General features: G+C 48.8%; 1 protein-coding gene and 1 non-coding gene across 3 annotated transcripts in view; one reads left to right on the forward strand and one right to left on the reverse strand.

Annotated features, from left to right (window-relative positions):
• KIF3C (kinesin family member 3C) overlaps window positions 1-17,578 on the forward strand; it is a 38,015-nt gene that overhangs the window by 12,195 nt on the left and 8,242 nt on the right. For both annotated transcript variants that reach the window (XR_006703729.1, XM_045447491.1), the window contains exons 2-5: window positions 9,805-9,906; window positions 10,557-10,679; window positions 11,817-11,935; window positions 12,427-12,543. Coding sequence is in view for 1 of the 2 variants with exons in the window: in XM_045447491.1 (XP_045303447.1) it covers window positions 9,805-9,906; window positions 10,557-10,679; window positions 11,817-11,935; window positions 12,427-12,543 (461 nt within the window). In the remaining variant the exon portion in view is untranslated. The remainder of the gene's footprint in view (window positions 1-9,804; window positions 9,907-10,556; window positions 10,680-11,816; window positions 11,936-12,426; window positions 12,544-17,578) is intronic.
• Window positions 4,538-4,611, reverse strand: TRNAR-CCU. The gene has a single exon. It is a non-coding gene; the product is annotated as a tRNA-Arg (tRNA).

Genomic DNA, 17,578 nt, shown 5'->3' on the forward strand with positions numbered 1-17,578 from the left:
CAGGCATGTGGTTAAGACTCTAACCCACTCATCTCAGAGGCCCCCAGAAGATGCCTCAGGCAAAAGCATCTTCAGCAGAGATCTGCCTGTTTCGGCTCAGAAAGAAAGAAATGGCGCCCTGAGCTTTCCTGATGGTTCCCGAATTGGCAAAGGTGCAAATACCAAATGCTGCTTCTCTCCCAGGCTCCTTCCTTCCTGAACCCAGGAGAAAGCTGTGGAATGGGGAAAAGGACGCCAGTGGAGTTAGGAAGCTGCTGTTCAAATATCACCTCTGCCATTTACTGGCTCCATGACCTTGAGCGAGTCTGTTTACCAGTCTGAATCTCAGTTTCCTTTTATGTCAAATGGCAATCATTCTTGTTATCTCAAATGGGATGATTAATCTTAAAAGGACCTAGCCTGGCCACAGGCACATGGCAAGTTGCATCTGTGATTCCTGTCGCCCTCAGAATGTCATAGATTAGCTGGCGCTGGCAGGGCAGAGCCTGTCTGGCTTCCGTGAAATCATACCTGATAGTATCTTCTCAGAAGAGTGGCTCTCTGGGCCTGGCTGTCTCCTGTCTTTCCAGATCGGCGCTTAATGAGTACTGAGGCCTCTTTCCTCTTCCTTCTGGTCTTGCCCTGGACCCTGCACAGGAAGGGGTGAACCTCTGAATATCCCAAGCTGGGCCTGAAGGCTGACATGGTCCCTGTGATGAAATGGGCTATCAGTTGTCACAGCAGCCGCCTCTAATGCCTGGAATCAAGACCCTGGTCAAATTGGGAAATTATCTGGAAAGAACATAGTCAATGTAGGAGCGGATTACACTTCTTTATTTTATTTATTTTTTAATGTTCATTTCTGAGACAGAGAGAGACAGAGCATGAGTGGGGGAGGGGCAGAGAGAGAGGGAGACACAGAATCCGAAGCAGCCTCCAGGCTCTGAGCTGTCAGCACAGAGCCCGACAACGGGGCTTAAACTCACAAACCGTGAGATCATGACCTGAGCCGAAGTCGGTCGCTCAACCAACTGAGCCACCCAGGCACCCCCAGATTACACTTAAAATTTCCTGGATTATGAGACTCCAGGCTTAGACTACTCCGTCTCTGTTGACACATCTTAGTGTCCCATCTGTAAAGCAAAGGGGGTGGGGTCCATGATTTGCTGAGGCTGCCTTACTTCTGCCGTGATTTGTATCAGTCTCTCAAGAGTCAGACCATGGCCCTGGAGCGCCCAGCCCTGCCTCTTCCACCCCCACAGCCTCTGCTGGCCTTTTAGTTACACTGGACTTATTTAGAACCAGTAGGACCAAACCCAGTCCTGTCCACAGGCCCCACCCACCTGTCTTTTGCCTTGAGAGATCACAAAGGCAGCATTAACTAGGGCAGCTAAGAGCTCCAGGGAACTGTTCCTGGGGACTAGGAACCCTGTATTCCCAGCCCCTCTGTTTAGTAAATCCCAGCCTGAAGTGGGCCTACGGATTTGAGGCATCCCTGTCCCTCCCTGTCCTCCATAGGTGATAGTAAGGACAGAGATCTGAAGAAAAGGAGGAGATGGCAACCGGTATCCTCAGAAAAATGGGGGGGGGGGACATAAAAGTAAAAGCAACAAAAAAATCCCACCCATGTTTCCAAGCAAAGAATTGAAGTCATGCATGACATATTTCAGAGCGTGGGGGCGAAGCAGACAGCATGGGTTGAGAATGGGGAGAAGGTGGGGGCTGAGACCTTGCACCTGCCCACAGATGTTGTGCCAGGACCAGCCCCCCCCCCGCTTCTAGCATAAGACAGGCTCTGTCAGCCAGGCTTGGCTGACAGCGTGGGCTGGACAAGTGGGCAAGACTTGGTGAGTCACCAGAAAGGCAAATTCAGTTGTCATTCAGACCACGTCTGTGCTGGGTTTCGGCGGGGCTGGCGGAGAAGCACAGGGGCTGTGGACAAATGGGAGTGGGGTGATAACAGACAGTCAGACATCATCCAGAATTCTCTTCATAGAGCCCAGGGCCCAGCCAGAAGGAGAGATCCTGAAGCAGAGTTCTAGATCCAAGGAGGAGATCTAACATGAAGGCCAGTTAGCAAGAACTGACAGAGAAGTCAGTCCTGAGAGTCCTATTGTACGGGTAGGGGAGGCTCAGAACCTGGGGGCCCTGGTAGTCTTGGCTGGAACAGCAGATTCTAGGCCTGATTGGCAGCTCAAAGTCTGCCTGACTGTCTAAATGGGTATCTTGAATCCATTTGGACATTGTCAGGCAGAATTTTTTTTTTTAATGTTTATTCATTTTTGAGAGAGAGAGGGAGAGAGAGGGAGGGGCAGAGAGAGGGGGGGACAGAGGATCTGAAGCGGGCTCTGCTCTGACAGAGAGTCCTATGTGGGGCTTGAAGTCACAAACTGCGAGATCATGACCTGAGCCAAAGTCGGACACTTAACCAGCCGAGCCACCCAGGCACCCCTGTCAGGCCGAATTTTGAATGAAGAGAGCAAAGGACTAGGTGTGGGTAGCTGGAGAAAGCGGAGGCTGAACAAAGAATTGTTTTGAATCAGAGGTCTGTCTCCTTACTTAAAGATCACCAAGAAAAAAAAAAATAACTTGAAAAAAGCGTAAAAGGATATGTTGTGAAAGGAGAGCTCAGACCTCCACAAGTCCACCTGAAAGGTATAGAGAATATAAAATAAATGGGAAGGCTCAATTTTATATCTACTATTAGAGCAATTTTTAAATTTTTTTTTTGTAACGTTTATTTATTTTTGAGACAGAGAGAGACAGAGCATGAACGGGGAAGGGGCAGAGAGAGAGGGAGACACAGAATCGGAAGCAGGCTCCAGGCTCTGAGCCATCAGCCCAGAGACCAACGCGGGGCTCGAACTCACGGACCGTGAGATCGTGACCTGAGCTGAAGTCGGACACTTAACCGACTGAGCCACCCAGGCGCCCCTAGAGCAATTTTTAATGATAATACTTTGTGCCTATGACATTGTAATAAAAGCAGCTCCATTTTTTATTGCTGGCAATAGTTTAAGTGGTATAAACTTGTTAGAACTTGGCAGTATGTTCTAAGATAGACAAAATGTTTATAATCCTTTGTCCACTCCTGAAATTTCCTTCTAAGAAAGTCATCTAAAAAAACCAAAAAATTATATGTACAAGGGTGTTTGTCATAAACATTGTACACAACCAAAATATCTTTTTTAAAAAAATTTTTTTAAATGTTTATTTTTATTTTTGAGACAGAGAGAGACAGAGCATGAGTGGGGGAGGGTCAGAGAGAGGGAGACACAGAATCTGAAACAGGCTCCAGGCTCTGAGCTGTCAGCACAGGGCCTGATGCAGGGCTCGAACTCACGGACCGTGAGATCATGACCCGAGCGGAAATCGGACGCTTAACCGACTGAGCCACCCAGGTGCCCCAACACAACCAAAAGATCTTCTAATGCAGGTTAATGAAATATATTTAAATTAGCTGCTGTATTATGCAATCATCAAATTTATAGTCATAAACCTTAGTGAAGTAACAGGAAATTCTGGAGAGATTTGATAAAATGGAAATAGCAGGACATGAGTGTATATTTATACCTTGCCTGTTGATGTGAAAAAATGATGTGTGCATATGGAAAAATCTGGAAAAACAGGGAAAATAAAAGAAGCTGAGTATGTGAGGAATATCTTTTCCTAATTTTGTTTTATTTCTGTGGTTATTCTGATATTAGTGCTTTTTTTTCCTGAAGGGAGAGAAAGAATAAAAGGTTAAATATGTGTGCTCAGGAGGGCACCTGGGGGAGTAGAGCAACTCTTGATCTCGGGGTCCTGCGTTCAAGCCCCACACTGGGCATAGAGCTTACTTTAAAAAAAATGTGTCTTTAGAATCCCTTAATAAACTGTCAGATATTTAAAACAGTCCTCCTGAGATAACCAATTCCATAAATTTACCACCTTTTATGAACAGTAGAACTTCCCTTTATTTGTCAAAAAAACCCAAAGTATCAGCTCTTCCTCTATGTACCAGGACTGATTGGAAAAGCCTGGATCTTTCCTTTTCACACCTATTTTAATTTAATTTTATCTTTTAAAGGGAACATTTTTTTTAAATGTTTATTCATTTGAGAGAGAGAGAGAGAGAGAGAGAGAGAGAGAGAGAGAGAGAGAGAGTGAGAGAGTATGAGCAGGGGAGGGGCAGAGAGAGAGGGAGACAGAATCCAAAGCGGTCTCTGTCACACTGTCAGCACAGGGCTCCCTCCACCTGATGAACCACGAGATCACGACCTGAGCCAAGGTCAGATGCTTAACTGACTGAGCCACCCAGGTGCCCCTATTTTATTATTCTTTTTTAATGTTTATCATTTTAAGAGAACGTGTGCCTGAGCGGGAGAGGGGCAGAAAGAAAGATAGAGAATCCCAAGCGGGCTGTGCACGTAGCACAGAGCCTGATGCAGGGCTCGATCTCACGACCAAGAGATCATAACCTGAGCCAAAATCATGAGTCAGACACTTAACCGACTGAGCCACTAAGGTGCCCCATATTTTATTTTATTTTACTTTATTTTTAATTAAGCAAGCTCTATGCCCCAGCCTGGGGCTCGAACTCACGACCCTGAGATCAGGAGTCGCATGCTCTACCGACTGAGCCAGCCAGGCACCCCCACACCTATTTTGATCGTATAGTTTCCAGGTCTATCCTCGTAACCTTTCTTTGTCTTTGCAGGCTAAAGAGTCCTAATTTTTAATAGCCCTTGGATGGTTTTAGCCGCCCTTCTCTAGATCACTCTCTCCGCGTCCCCAGAGACGCAGTGAGGGACCTACACACAGTGCTCCAGATTGAGCTGCGTCACCATTTTATATTAGGGTAGAATGATTTTTGTTTTGTTTCCAAAAAAGCCTTCATGATGGTGCCTGGCCAGATGCTAGTGGCTTTTTTAGCTGTGGAAGCATATTAAGCCGATGTCTTCTGGGAACAATAGAGAATTACTCCCCCCTCCCCCACTTTTTTTTTTTTTTTAACTCATAACTGATTGCTCACAGCTATCATTTAATGAGTAGAGCTAGGATTACTTCTTCCCAGAATGTAAAACTGTAATTGAAGCTCATCTGACATTTTTTTTTTGTCAGCTCACACGGCCTAGAAATTCTCTTGGACGTTACCACTTACGAAGCTCTGGGGGCGTCTGTGGAGCTGGGTATCTGGCCAGTGCTCTCTTTCTTGTGTGATTTCTAGTGGAGATCAGTCCTGTCTTTTAACATCTGAACAGTTTTCCATCCAGGGAGATGCCTGTTTTTATTTCATTTTCCTAATCCACCCCCCTATTACGAGAATATACTTCCCTTCTCTGTCTCCTTACCCACCCCCCCCCCCCACCGACCCCAGCCAGCCCCCCCATCTAACTTAGCCAAGGCAGGAGTATTTTAACCTCTAACGTTCTGGCCACTGGCTTCCGCATGTACCGAAATAACCATGGGGATGAGTCAGACACGATTTTCTCCTGATAGAAACGTGTTGCTCTTCTCTTAGCAGGTTCTGCTTCCTAAAACATTGAACAGAATGTCTGGAGTAGAAAGAGCATGGGCTTTGGAGCCAGGCCGACCTGGGCCTGGATTTTCCATTTAAATTTAATGGCCGTGATGTGACTGACGGTGGATAGATTACTTAACCTGTCGGAGCTTTCGTAAGGAAAATGATGGTGCTAACAGCATGCCCCTTAAAGCATGTCACACGGGCCACCTGGGGATCTCCTTACAAAGCAGATTTTGATTCACTAGGTCTGTGTAGGGCCTGAGATCCTGCATTTGTAACAAGTCCCCCGGTAATATTGATTCTGGGGGGAATCTCAAAAAGCAGTGATTCTGGGGCACCTGGGTGACTCAGTCAGCTAAGTGTCTGACTCTTGATTCTGGCTCGGGTCATGATTTCACGGTTCCTGAGTTCAAGCCCTGCATCTGGCTCTGCACTGACATTGTGGAGCCCACTTGGGATTCTCTCTCTCTCCATCTCTCTGTCCCTCCCCTGCTTGTGCTCTCTCTCTCTCTCAAAATAAATTTAGGGGCCCCTGGGTGGCTCAGTCGGTTAAGCATCCAACTTCGGCTCAGGTAATGATCTCGCATTTCATGGGTTCTAGTCGCATCGGGCTCTGTGCTGACAGCTCAGAGCCTGGAGCCTGCTTCGGATTCTGTGTCTCCCTCTCTCTCTCTGCCCCTCCCCGACTTGTGCTCTGTCTCTTTCTCTCAAGGATAAACATTAAAAAAAAATAATAATTAATTAATTAAAAAAAAAAGCAGTGATTCTTAAATATGAACCTTGAAAAAACACCAATGCCCAGACCTCATCACTGGCTCTCCTGCCCCTTTCCAATTTGATTGACAGTGGGGTGTAGCCTGGGCCTAGTAAAAGCTCCCCAGGTGACTCTAATAGACATCAAAGTTTAAGACCCAATTCTTAAAGGTTTAGTAGGAGAAGTAAATATGGAACAGCTGACCAGCAAAGAAAATAATGGTTTTCTTCCTCCTGGTTCCCCGTCCTGTTCTCTCTCAACCCGGGTCCCCGTCCTTAACTCCATCAGGAAAACCGGGGCATCAGCAGTTGCCCCGCGCCTTCCTTACCAGACTCTTCCATGGAGCACCTGGCTTGGGAGTTCTCACGGCCGGTCGTGAGCCGAAGGGCCCAAGATTATAATGTGATGTGGCCCCCCAGTGGGAATTTGAAAGGCTCCCCAGTGACTCTAATATAGCAACCAAGTTTGAGAAGTCGTGTCTTTATGAGGTGGCAAAGAGTGAAGAACACTAGAGTCACGTAGAGTACCACGGGAAGTGCGAGGACTCAGGGCTGGAGTGTTCCAGAATGGGAAGCCAGGCCACACACCAAGTCCCCCAACATCTCATTACCCAGTATTTGGAGGGATCAGTTATCCATGGCCCCGGCAGGAGGGGGTTTCCTCCGCATATGACAGAACTGCTGCCTTGTCTCCTTCCTGCCTCTTCACACCCGTCCCATCCCTCCTGCCAGGCTTCCCAGATTCTCAGACCCCACTGCTCTGCCCTTTCACCCTGCACCAGTGAGTGGGGGCCAGTCAGTTGAAGGAGGAGAAGCTGCCAGAAAGGGCCGGTTCTATTCTGGATGAGCGGGCCCAGGAAAAGGACCTAGAACCCCTCTCTGGGACCACCTCAGGGATTCTTTTCAGTTCAGCACACATTTATTGAGCACTTACTATGTGCCGAGCACTAAGACACGATTCCCACCCTGAAAGAGCTCACAGGGGAGACAGGATATCAGCAGTAATGGTCCATTCTGGGAAAATGGTAGGGACGTGTCCTAGTTAGGCCCAAAGGAAGAAATGTGCAGATTCGAGGGAATCAGAGAAAACATCCCAAGGTGCTCAAGGTGGGTCTTGCAGGATAAGGAGCGATTTTCCAGGTGGACGTGGAGTGGGAAGAGGAGCCCGGTGTCGTGGAAAGGCACAGCACATTCCAGGCGCTGGGATTCTTCCTTTTTTTTTTTTAATCAAAAATAAATTTATTCTTTTTTTTTTCAGGAATAAATTTAGTGATTCATCGCTTACATATAACACCCAGTGCTCATCCTAACCGGTGTCCTCCTCGATGCCCCTCACCCCTTTGGCCCTTCCCCCCCACCCAACACGCCGCCGGCAGCCCTCAGTTTGTTCTCTGTATTTAAGAGGCTCTTGTGGTTTGTCTCCCTCTCTGTTTTTATATCGTTTTTGCTTCCCTTCCCTTATGGTCATCGGTTTTGTATCTTCAATGCCACATCTGAGTGAAATCATATGATATTTGTCTTTCTTTGACTTAGTTCCCTGCAGGAGCTGGGATTCTTTGGGTGGAACTGGAGCACAGGGCACACCTGGGGAGTAGGCAGCCAGGGAGGCTGGGGGGCTGGGCCAGCCCGCGGGGCAGGGAGCTGCTGCCGACCTTGGGTTTTATCCTGCGAGGAATGGAGGCCTGTTAAGTACTTCGCAGCAGAGGAGGGGCATGCTCAGACTTGTGTTTTTGGTGACTGCCCCTGGGTGTCATGCGGGAGATGGATGGAAGGGGAAACTGAGGCAGCAGGGAGTCCATGGCAAAAACCCAGGTTAGTCATGGAGACCGCAGTGAAGTCAGCAGGTGTCAGCAGGTGTCGGTCGTGAGGATGAAAAGGTGGGAATGGCGCGAGCCCTAACAAGGCAGACTTGAAGGGGTCTGATGACTGGCCTGGTGTAGGGGAGGTGGGGGGTTGCACGCAGGGCAGGGCCTGGGGTGAGGAAGCTAACGTGCCTGGGGCACAAGATTTAAGGAGTCACTCACTGAAAGGATAGCCGCCTTGGGTGAGAAGGAAGAATCTAGGCTGAGTTTGTGCCTGTGGTGGGGGGCGGGGGGGCTGGGTGGTGAGATAGTAACTCACAGCAAGGCCTGGAGGGGAGGGGCAGTAGCCCAGCAGGTGGCGGTGGTGTGGCCGTGAGGACAGGCAGCTATCCTGGGCCCCTTGCTCTGCGGCAGCCCTGCCCTTGGCTTTGGAGGCTGTGTGGGGCCGCTCTGACTGGCCCGGTTTTGCTCAGCGCCCAATGGCATCCTCACACAGCTCAACCTCTGACCCCCAAAAGCAACCCTTAACCCCTGTCCCGCTTTGTCCACGGTGATGGGGCTCTCACAGGTGGCAAAGGGTCTTCCTTTCTCCCACATTGTGACAGCACCGTCTGCTTTGAGAGCCCTCAAGCAGGTCAGCCGGTTCCACTGGGAAATTTTCCAGTGGGGAGGCAGCCAATATCTTCTGGTGGCTCAAGGTGATTTCAACCTTCCGGGAAGCCTGGGATGAAATCAGAGGACAGCTGGAGTGTCCTGGGGCAGCACCCTCTGATTAGCAAGAATGGAAGTGCATTTTATGTAGTCACAGGTTACCCAGTTTATACAAATCCATGACCAGTTAAGCTTCAGAGTCAACCAGCACCCCTGGCAGGCGTGTGCCTGGCACCGGGCTGGGGGCTTTCACCCAGCACAGGGGCTCACGGACTGAGGGTGGCGGGTTCAAATCTTCCCTCTTTGTTAACTAGCTGCATGACCTCAGGCTGGTTACTCTCCGTTTCTTCATTTGTTCAGTGGGGAAAGCAATAGCACCTTTCTCTTAGGGTGAGGATGGAGATCAGAGATGGTGTTTGTTACGGGCTTAATTCAGCCCCTCGCACATAGTACCCAGCAAATATTTGTCGGCCTCCCTGGAACAGAGCAGTTCCTGTGTTACGGATGTGAGAGCCGAAGGGGGTAACTTGGCCAGGGCCTTGCATTTAGTGGGCAGAACCCGAGTCTTTCTGGAGCTCTCCAGGGCTCATGCCGCTTCTGGAACCTCATATTGCCCCTTAGTGCTGCAGAGTCTTCCTTTTCTTTTGCGTTCTGTGTCAGCTGAAGATTACACCTGTGTTGAGAGCCCTCTTCCTGAGTCAGGAGCCAGTTAGCTAAAGAGCTGGGCTGCCTGTTGCCTGGAGCCTCTGCTCCCCACTCTTGAACACCGGCTCCAGCCGAAAGCCAGGATTAGGATGCCTTCTGCACGCCCCTCCTAGGCATGGTGAACCAACCTTCCATCTGTATCCAAAGCAAACAGATCAGGTGTCTATATTCCCCGAGGGATGCCCTCTCTTTGCCTCACCTGACAGTCTTCTTGACAATGGGAGCCTTGGGCTGGAGCCCAGGAGGCTGGAGGGGAAACTTTATTCTCAGTGAGGACCACAGGCCCTGTCTGGGATACATCTTTTGTCCACCCCCGGAAGGACCGCGGAGCAGGGAAGCCAAACCTCTCAAGCTGGTGATGCCGTGGCCATTTGAAAAGCCCCTCACCTAATCCCTCTGTGTCCCCAGGCCATGGAGAGCAAGCTGCTCATCGGGGGCAGGAACATCATGGATCACACCAATGAGCAGCAGAAGATGTTGGAGCTGAAGAGGCAGGAGATTGCGGAGCAGGTAGGGCTGGGGGCTTCAGGTCTCGTGGGGGTGCATGGCCTTGAGGTCTTCTCTGGAGGGCATGGGGCAGTGAGCCATCATGGACTCAAGATCCCTGGAATACAGTGCTAAGAACCTGAGACCCGATGCCCTGGATCCCATGGGTCCACCAGCCCCGGAGCCTGCCTGTGTCCAGGGCACTGCCCGCCGACGGCTGAGAGGAAGTGGCAGTTCTCCATGACATCAGCCTCTACGGGGCATCTGGTGTTAATTCCTGCCACAAGGGCAAATGTTCTTTTCCATCTGTATGACCACATCTGAAGTCTTCAAGAACCACAATTTGTTGGTCCTACCAGTCATCGGTGACACCGCAAGGGGAGAGGGTGAGGAAGCTGGGAAGCCAGTATGATGGGAATCTATAGCTGCTGGACACCCCTAGAATGTGCCAGCTATATGAGCCAAGAAGAAGGTTCAAAGAGGCTCCACTGAGGTTGGGGTAGAAGCAGGGGCCACGGGCCATGGCCATGGGACACTGTCTTCTCCCCCCTGGCATCTGTGGTCACCATGGAGCCAGACCCCATGCGAGGCAGGATGCACCTGTCCCCTGAACTCCCTTGGCCCTCCCCGGTACACGCTGCCCCACTGAGCCCCTGTACCCTGCCTTGGCCTAGAAACGCCGTGAACGGGAAATGCAGCAGGAAATGATGCTCCGAGATGAAGAGACCATGGAGCTCCGGGGCACCTACACGTCCCTGCAGCAGGAGGTGGAGGTCAAAACCAAGAAACTCAAGAAGGTGAGATGCCACAGGCGAAGGGGTCAAAGTGTGTGAGGGCCCGGCAGCCTCTCCCCAAAACGGTCACCCTCCCGAGGGGTATGTGTCGTAGGGCCCCTTCCCCACTTGGCTTGGACTGCTGAAGCCCCGAGTTACTTTGCCGGGGCTGCCGGGGTGAGGGGTGGGGAAGGCAGGGGTCTGGGGCTGGAGTGGAACAGAGCCTTTGCTCCTGGGCCAGGCGGGGCCTGAGAGGCTCGGAAGGCCTTCGCTTCCAGTCTCCAGTTGCCATCCTCACGGCGGTGGGTAACTTTCCCCTGTACAGTGTCATCAGTGAGTCACAATTTGGGTAGCCAGGCCTGGGACAGGGCCCGGAATGTCGAGGAGACCTGAGGAGACACAGCCTGGGGGAGCTCAGGAAGGGAGCCAGAGGTGCCTGTGGACACGGGAAGGGCTGAGACTGTCGGCTCTCCGGGACTCTGCCAAGTCCTTGGCCAGGGAAGGGCATGTATAGGGACAGCAAACTCCGGCCCATTCTGGGAAGAGCCTGGAGAACCCTGAGGGTTGTCGACGTGGCTGCCCTAGTGCCGGCCAGGCTGCCCAGCCACAGTGGCAGTTTCCAGGGACATACCTGCCTCTTGGTGGGTTAGGAGTGGGACAGCAGGCTCTGTGCTGCCCTCCACACCCCCATTCGTGAGAGCCCCTGGAGAGGCAGGAGTGGGATGGGTCACCTTGCAAACTGGCTTAGGCCCACTTCCCCTCCCTGGACCCTGCACCAGCTGTTGTGTACTTGGGTCCCGATTCTGACTCTTCTCTTAACTAGTTGTGTCGCCTTGAGCGTCTCTGTGCCTGAGTTACCTCTTCTATAAAAAAGAGGGTGTTGGATTAAAAGGTCTCGCGGGTCCCTTTCAGTTTGAACATCCCACAATGCTGCCAGCAGCTGAGAGGGAGCAGGTAACGGGCCCTAGTGTTGGGAGGGACAGGACAGCCCTTTGAATAACTTGCCTTGATTTGTGACGGGGCAAGAGGGAGATTCAGACTTGGACCTCACCCCGAACTCAGCTGGTAGACCCTGAGCCTGCGTCGGTGGGGCCCAGGCTGGGTCACAGGGGCCTCGCTGCCACACTGCACAGCCTCTGAGCTGCGCCTGTCTCCACGCAGCTCTACGCCAAGCTGCAGGCGGTGAAGGCAGAGATCCAGGACCAGCATGATGAATACATCCGCGTGCGGCAGGACCTGGAGGAGGCGCAGAATGAGCAGACCCGGGAGCTCAAGCTCAAGTAGGGCCCCCTCCCCTTCCCGGTCCTGGTCCTCACGGCCGTGCCTCACTCCCTGGCCTCTCCCTGATGGGCTTAATTCCTTCCTGAAGGCCTCATTCCAGCCGTCTGCTCACCCAGGAGTCCACATCCCTTAGGAAGAGAATGTGTCGAGGGATGGGGACGAGGTCTAAGTTCTAGAGTTGCTTAACCTCCTCTCCTTGTTTCCTTCTCTTTCCTCTGCTCTGCCTGTATACGATCAGTCCCCCAAAGTGCATGCTGGGTGCTGGCCACGGGTCACCCCTCAGGCCCTGAGCTTACAGTCCTTGCATCGGAAGCAGTGATTTCAAGCTCTGTGACTTCTGTAGGGACCCTCTTCCTCCAATTCTCTGCTTTCTCCTCTGTTCCCTCTGCCTCTTTGCTTCTTGCTTCGAATCCTTCAACCTTCACATGCGCTGTGTGGTCTCTTACCACCCCCCCCCAGTTCCCCATCTCTACCTCATTCCTGCTCCCAGGTACCTAATCATCGAGAACTTCATCCCCCCTGAGGAGAAGAACAAGATCATGAATCGGCTTTTCCTGGACTGCGAGGAGGAGCAGTGGAAGTTCCAGCCGCTCGTGCCAGCTGGAGTGTGAGTCTCTCTCCCCCTGGTCTGGGCCTAGGCACTTGCCGGCCCACCCCAGGTTGGGGGTGGCCAGGAGCCTGCGGGAGACAGAGGCTTCTGTGCGTTTGGAGAAGGGTGGGGAAAGTTCCGATGGAGTATGGATTTCTCGAGACCTAACACAGAGGTCTTCACGAAGGAAGGGTGTTTTGCCAAAAACAAAGTGTTTTCCTCGGGTGCCCCATGAGGGACCTACGGAGAGGAAGAGCGTCTCAGCCTTTTGGCACTCCCAGTGAATGATAACATTCTGTCAGTTTGGTGAATATTCGTTTTTTCGGGTGCCAAAAACAGCGACGATAGTTAATATTTGCCTTACTGTATTTTAAACTCTCCAGACAGAAGGTAAATCCGACACAGAGCTCACAGTCCAGTCTGTATTTTCTGAATACAGAGAAGTAATCAGATCAGGAAATGATAGAGGCGTGATCCAATCTTTATAGTTTCACTCAGCTCAGCGTGGTGATTCAGCATTTCCACCTGTTTCCTTGTAGTCCAGCTCTTAGGTACAGTTTGTGTCCCCTGGCTGTGTGTGTGTGTGTGGCTCCCTCTGCTGGTGGCCGTGAAGATGATCTTCAAACCCGGCGAAGGGACTGCCTCACTCACCTGGACCACTGTCCCTTGATTGAAAATCTGTAGACAGCGGTGTTTAGGAGGCTAGATACCAAAGCACTTCCCTGGAGGTTCTTTGCTCTCTTTATCTTAGGAATATTAATGCCAAGATAGGGCAGCATTCTCCCCAAAGGTCAGTGGGAAGCTAGCCATAGAGGTCTGTGGCTTCTCACCGGGGCATCTGATGCCCACTTAATCTACTTTCTAAAAGGCCGATCCTACCCAGGCTGACACTGTGCAACTTTGTAAGAGGCAAGTTCATGAGTAGAGGTCTCTTTTTTTTTTTTCTTTTACTACTTTTTTTTTTTTAAGGTTTATGTACTTATTTTGAGAGAGAGAGAGAGAAGGAGGAGGAGCAGAGAGAGAGGGAGAGAGAGAATCCCCAGAAGGCCCCACACTGTCAGCTTAGAGCCTGACACGGAGCCTGAACTCTTGAACCATGAGATCGTGACCTAAGCCGAAGCTGTTGCTTAACTGACTGAGCCACCCAGGCGCCCCTTATGGGTAGAGGACTTTTCAGTGGTGTCACTTTGGACTTAAAATGCACCTTTCCACTCTAGGTAGGGATCCATAGTAGTACATGATCTAGCACAGAGGTTCTCACCTGTGATTTGGGTTCCAGAGAGTCTGATTTAAAAGGTCTTGGGTGATAGATAGATAGATAGATAGTCAGTCTGTCTTGGGTGGATCCCAAGGACTTAAAATTTTTTTCGAAGCTTCCAGGTGATTCTGCAAGGAAGCCCCACTTGAAAGCCACGACTCCAGTGCCCTCTGCTGGAGGCAGATGCTGGTGAGGCTTCTGGTCTGTAGGGTGACTGATTTTGTGCTTGGACAGGTTCCTGAATTGAAAGTTTGCAGGTGGGGGAATTTCTTTACGTTAAATAGAGATGGGATGAGAGGCTCTGAGAAGTCATGTGTTTATTACCTTTTTATTTTGAAAAATAAGCATTGCAAGAACGGTGCAAAGGATTCCCTTAATACCTTTCATCAAAATTACCAAATGTTAATATTTTGCCACCTCTTGCTTTATTCCCCATCCCCGAACCATTTGAGATTAAGTTGCAGACATCTTGACCCCTTAGCTGTATTCTCTAAGAATGAGCACATTCTTACATAACCACAATACAGTGATCAAATCCAGGAAATCTTATACTGGCACAATACTATTATGTAGGCAATATTCAGTCTTAGCCACTTATCCCAATAGTGTCCTTGAGGGCAATTTTCTGCCTCCCTACCTGAGCTGGGACATGGCATTTAAAGGCAGTGCCTCATTGGTCTCCTTTAATCTCGACCTGAGAAAGGATCTTGATTGGAGTTTTGTAGTTTCATGCTTCAGAGGAGTTTATTCATTTCTCAGAATAGTTTGTATACACTGAAAAATCGTTCATAGATTTTTTTTTTTTTTTTTAATTAAAAAAGCTATCTTAAGGGGCACCTGGGTGGCTTAGTTGGTTAAGCCTTCAGCTCTTGACTTCAGCTCAGGTCATGATCTCACAGTTCACGAGTTCAAGCCCCACACTGGGTTCTGCACTGAGAGCATAGAGCCTGCTTGGGATTCTCTCTCTCCCTCTCTCTCTGCTCCTCCCCACTTGCACTCTCTCTCTCTCTCTCTCTCTCTCTCTCTCAAAATAAATTAAAAAAAAATTTTTTTTAAGTGCTTTAAATACTTTTTTTTTCTTTAAATACTTTTTAAAAATAGATGCTAGTAATAACTATTAAAAAGAAAGGTGGCTCGGTCGGTAAGCATCTGACTTCAACTCAGGTCATGATCTCACAGTTTGTGGGTTCGAGCCCCATGTAGGGGCTTTGTGCTGACAGCTCATAGCCTGGAACCTGCTTCGGATTCTGTCTCCCTCTCTCTCTGCCCCTCCCAGATTTATCTGTCTCAAAAATAAATAAACATTAAAAAAAAAGAAATACATTCACAAGCTTTTTCAAAATAATGGTTAAGTATGTTCACACCTTAACCATGTTATTTTATACAGAATGTGTATAACCTGCTCAGAATACATACAAAGTATGTATTTTATATAAAAATACTAAAATATATCTGGGTAAGGATAAAAGGTATTAAGGCAATAATGACATCTTGATAATCTCTACTGTACTTAAAATACAAAGGATATAAACAATTATAGATTTGGCACCTGGGTGGCTCAGTTGGTTAAGCATCTGACTCTTGATTTTGGTTCAGGTCATGATCTCATGGTTTGTGAATTCAAGCCCGGCATCAGGCTCCATACTGTCAGTGCAGTCTGCTTAGGATTCTGTCTCTCTCTCTCTCCCACTCTCTCTGCCCCTCCCCCTGCTTGTTCTCTCTCTCTTGCAAAATAAATAAACTTAAAAAAATAAACAATTATAGATTTCTCTAAGAAAAAACTCCAATAAATAAATTACTTCAAAAAATTTTATTAGGGGAACTGGGGTGGTTCAGTCAGTTAAGCATCCGGCTCCTGATCTTAGGGTCCTGAGTTCAAGCCCTGCATTGAGTTCCATGCTGGGCATTGAGCCTACTTCAAAAAAAAAAAAAAAAGTTAATAAATACCAGGGGGGAGCCTGGGTGGCTCAGTCAGTTAAGTGTCTGACTTGGGCTCAGGTCGTGATCTTGCATTTCATGAGTTCGTGTTTCATGAGTTAGAACCCTGTATCAGGCTCTGTGCTGACAGCTCTCTCTCTCTCTCTCTCAAAATCAATAAAAATTAAAAGTAAATAAGTAAATGCCAAGTGATCAACTATATGCAATTCTGAATTACTAAAAAATTTTTTCCTTTTTAAAATGTTATTTGCTAACCATTTTGCTGTGCGTTTACCTCAAAACTTTTTTAAAAATCACAGAAATTACAAAAGTAAAAAATAGATCAAGGATGTGTTTATATGAAACAATTTTTTTAGTTACTTTTTTTTTTTTTTTTTTTTTTTTTTTTAGCAGTTGGTGCTTTAAAATAAAGCAAAAATAATTCCCTCATAACTGGAATCCTAGTTGCGATTCTGACTCAGCACAGAGAGCCACAGGGTAGCATCATGGTGCAAGCGTTGCTCATCGGGACCTCACACTGTCTGCCCCAAACCCCTCATTTCGCAGTGCAAAACTGAGGGTGGGGGGCGGAAGAAGCTGCCTCCCTGGGAGGAAGGGGGGCACCGGGTCTCACTATTTGCAGCGTCATTTCAGCAGGGCTGAAAAACTCTTTTCCCAAAGCCTATTTAATCAGGGCATTGTTCCTTTTGCTCAATTCACATGTGGAATATTTTGCTTTATTTTGGTACTCTAGGGATGAAAAACACTGAAGGCCACTCACAGGAAGAGCAAAAAAAAAAAAAAAGCGTTGTTGGAAAGAAATTACCTGAAGTCATGTTGTCCCTTTAGAAAACTTTTGTTGGGGAGGGGTGCCTGGTTGGCTCAGTCAGAGGAGCATGCGACTCTTGAGTTCTAGCCCCACGTTGAGTATAGAGATTACTTAAATAAAACTTTAAAAAAAAAAAAGAAAAAAAAAGGGGTGCCTGGGTGGCTCAGTCGGTTGAGCGTCAAGCGTCTGGCTTCGGCTCAGGTCATGATCTCACGGTTTGTTGAGTTCGAGCCCCGAGTCAGACTCTGTGCTGACAGCTCAGAGCCTGGAGCCTGTTTCGGATTCTTGGTCTCCCTCTCTCTCTCTGCTCCTCCCCTGCTCGTGCTGTGTGTGTGTTTCTCTCTCTCTCAAAAATAAATAAACACTTAAAAAAAATTTTATTTAAAGAGAAAAGAAGGCTTTGGTTGGAAAAATGGTTTTCCTCCTCCTCCTCCTCCAGCTACAAGCATTTGCCCCTACATGCCCTTCCCAGTGCCTTTAAAAGGTGTTACTGGGGCGCCTGGGTGGCGCAGTCGGTTAGGCGTCCGACTTCAGCCAGGTCACGATCTCGCTGTCCGTGAGTTCAAGCCCCGCGTCGGGCTCTGGGCTGATGGCTCAGAGCCTGGAGCCTGTTTCCAATTCTGTGTCTCCCTCTCTCTCTGCCCCTCCCCCGTTCATGCTCTGTCTCTCTCTGTCCCAAAAATAAACGTTGAAAAAAAAAAAAAAATTTAAAAGGTGTTACTCCAGGCAACTCTTGAAACGCGCCCATATCAAATTCTTTTGGGAAAACTCCCCCTTTTTCTTTTTTCTTCACTCTCTCTGTGCCACCACTGGTTGCTACACAGGTGAGGTGCCTTCCACTATCACAATGTTTATGAAAGTTACTTTGAAAACCCATTTTTGCAACCAGCTCCAGCAGGAACTGTTCTACATGTGTGACCTTTTATTTTTAGTTTCTCATAATGGACTTTATTTTTAATTGTATGGATACAAAATTGTCCTCTAAGGGTCTGTATTTGACAATGTCTAGAACCATTGGTTTATAGTCACACAATTCTGTTTGTAACTTT

This window comes from Leopardus geoffroyi, chromosome A3 (assembly GCF_018350155.1).
Source record: "Leopardus geoffroyi isolate Oge1 chromosome A3, O.geoffroyi_Oge1_pat1.0, whole genome shotgun sequence".
In the NCBI taxonomy this organism is placed as follows: Eukaryota; Metazoa; Chordata; class Mammalia; order Carnivora; family Felidae; genus Leopardus; species Leopardus geoffroyi.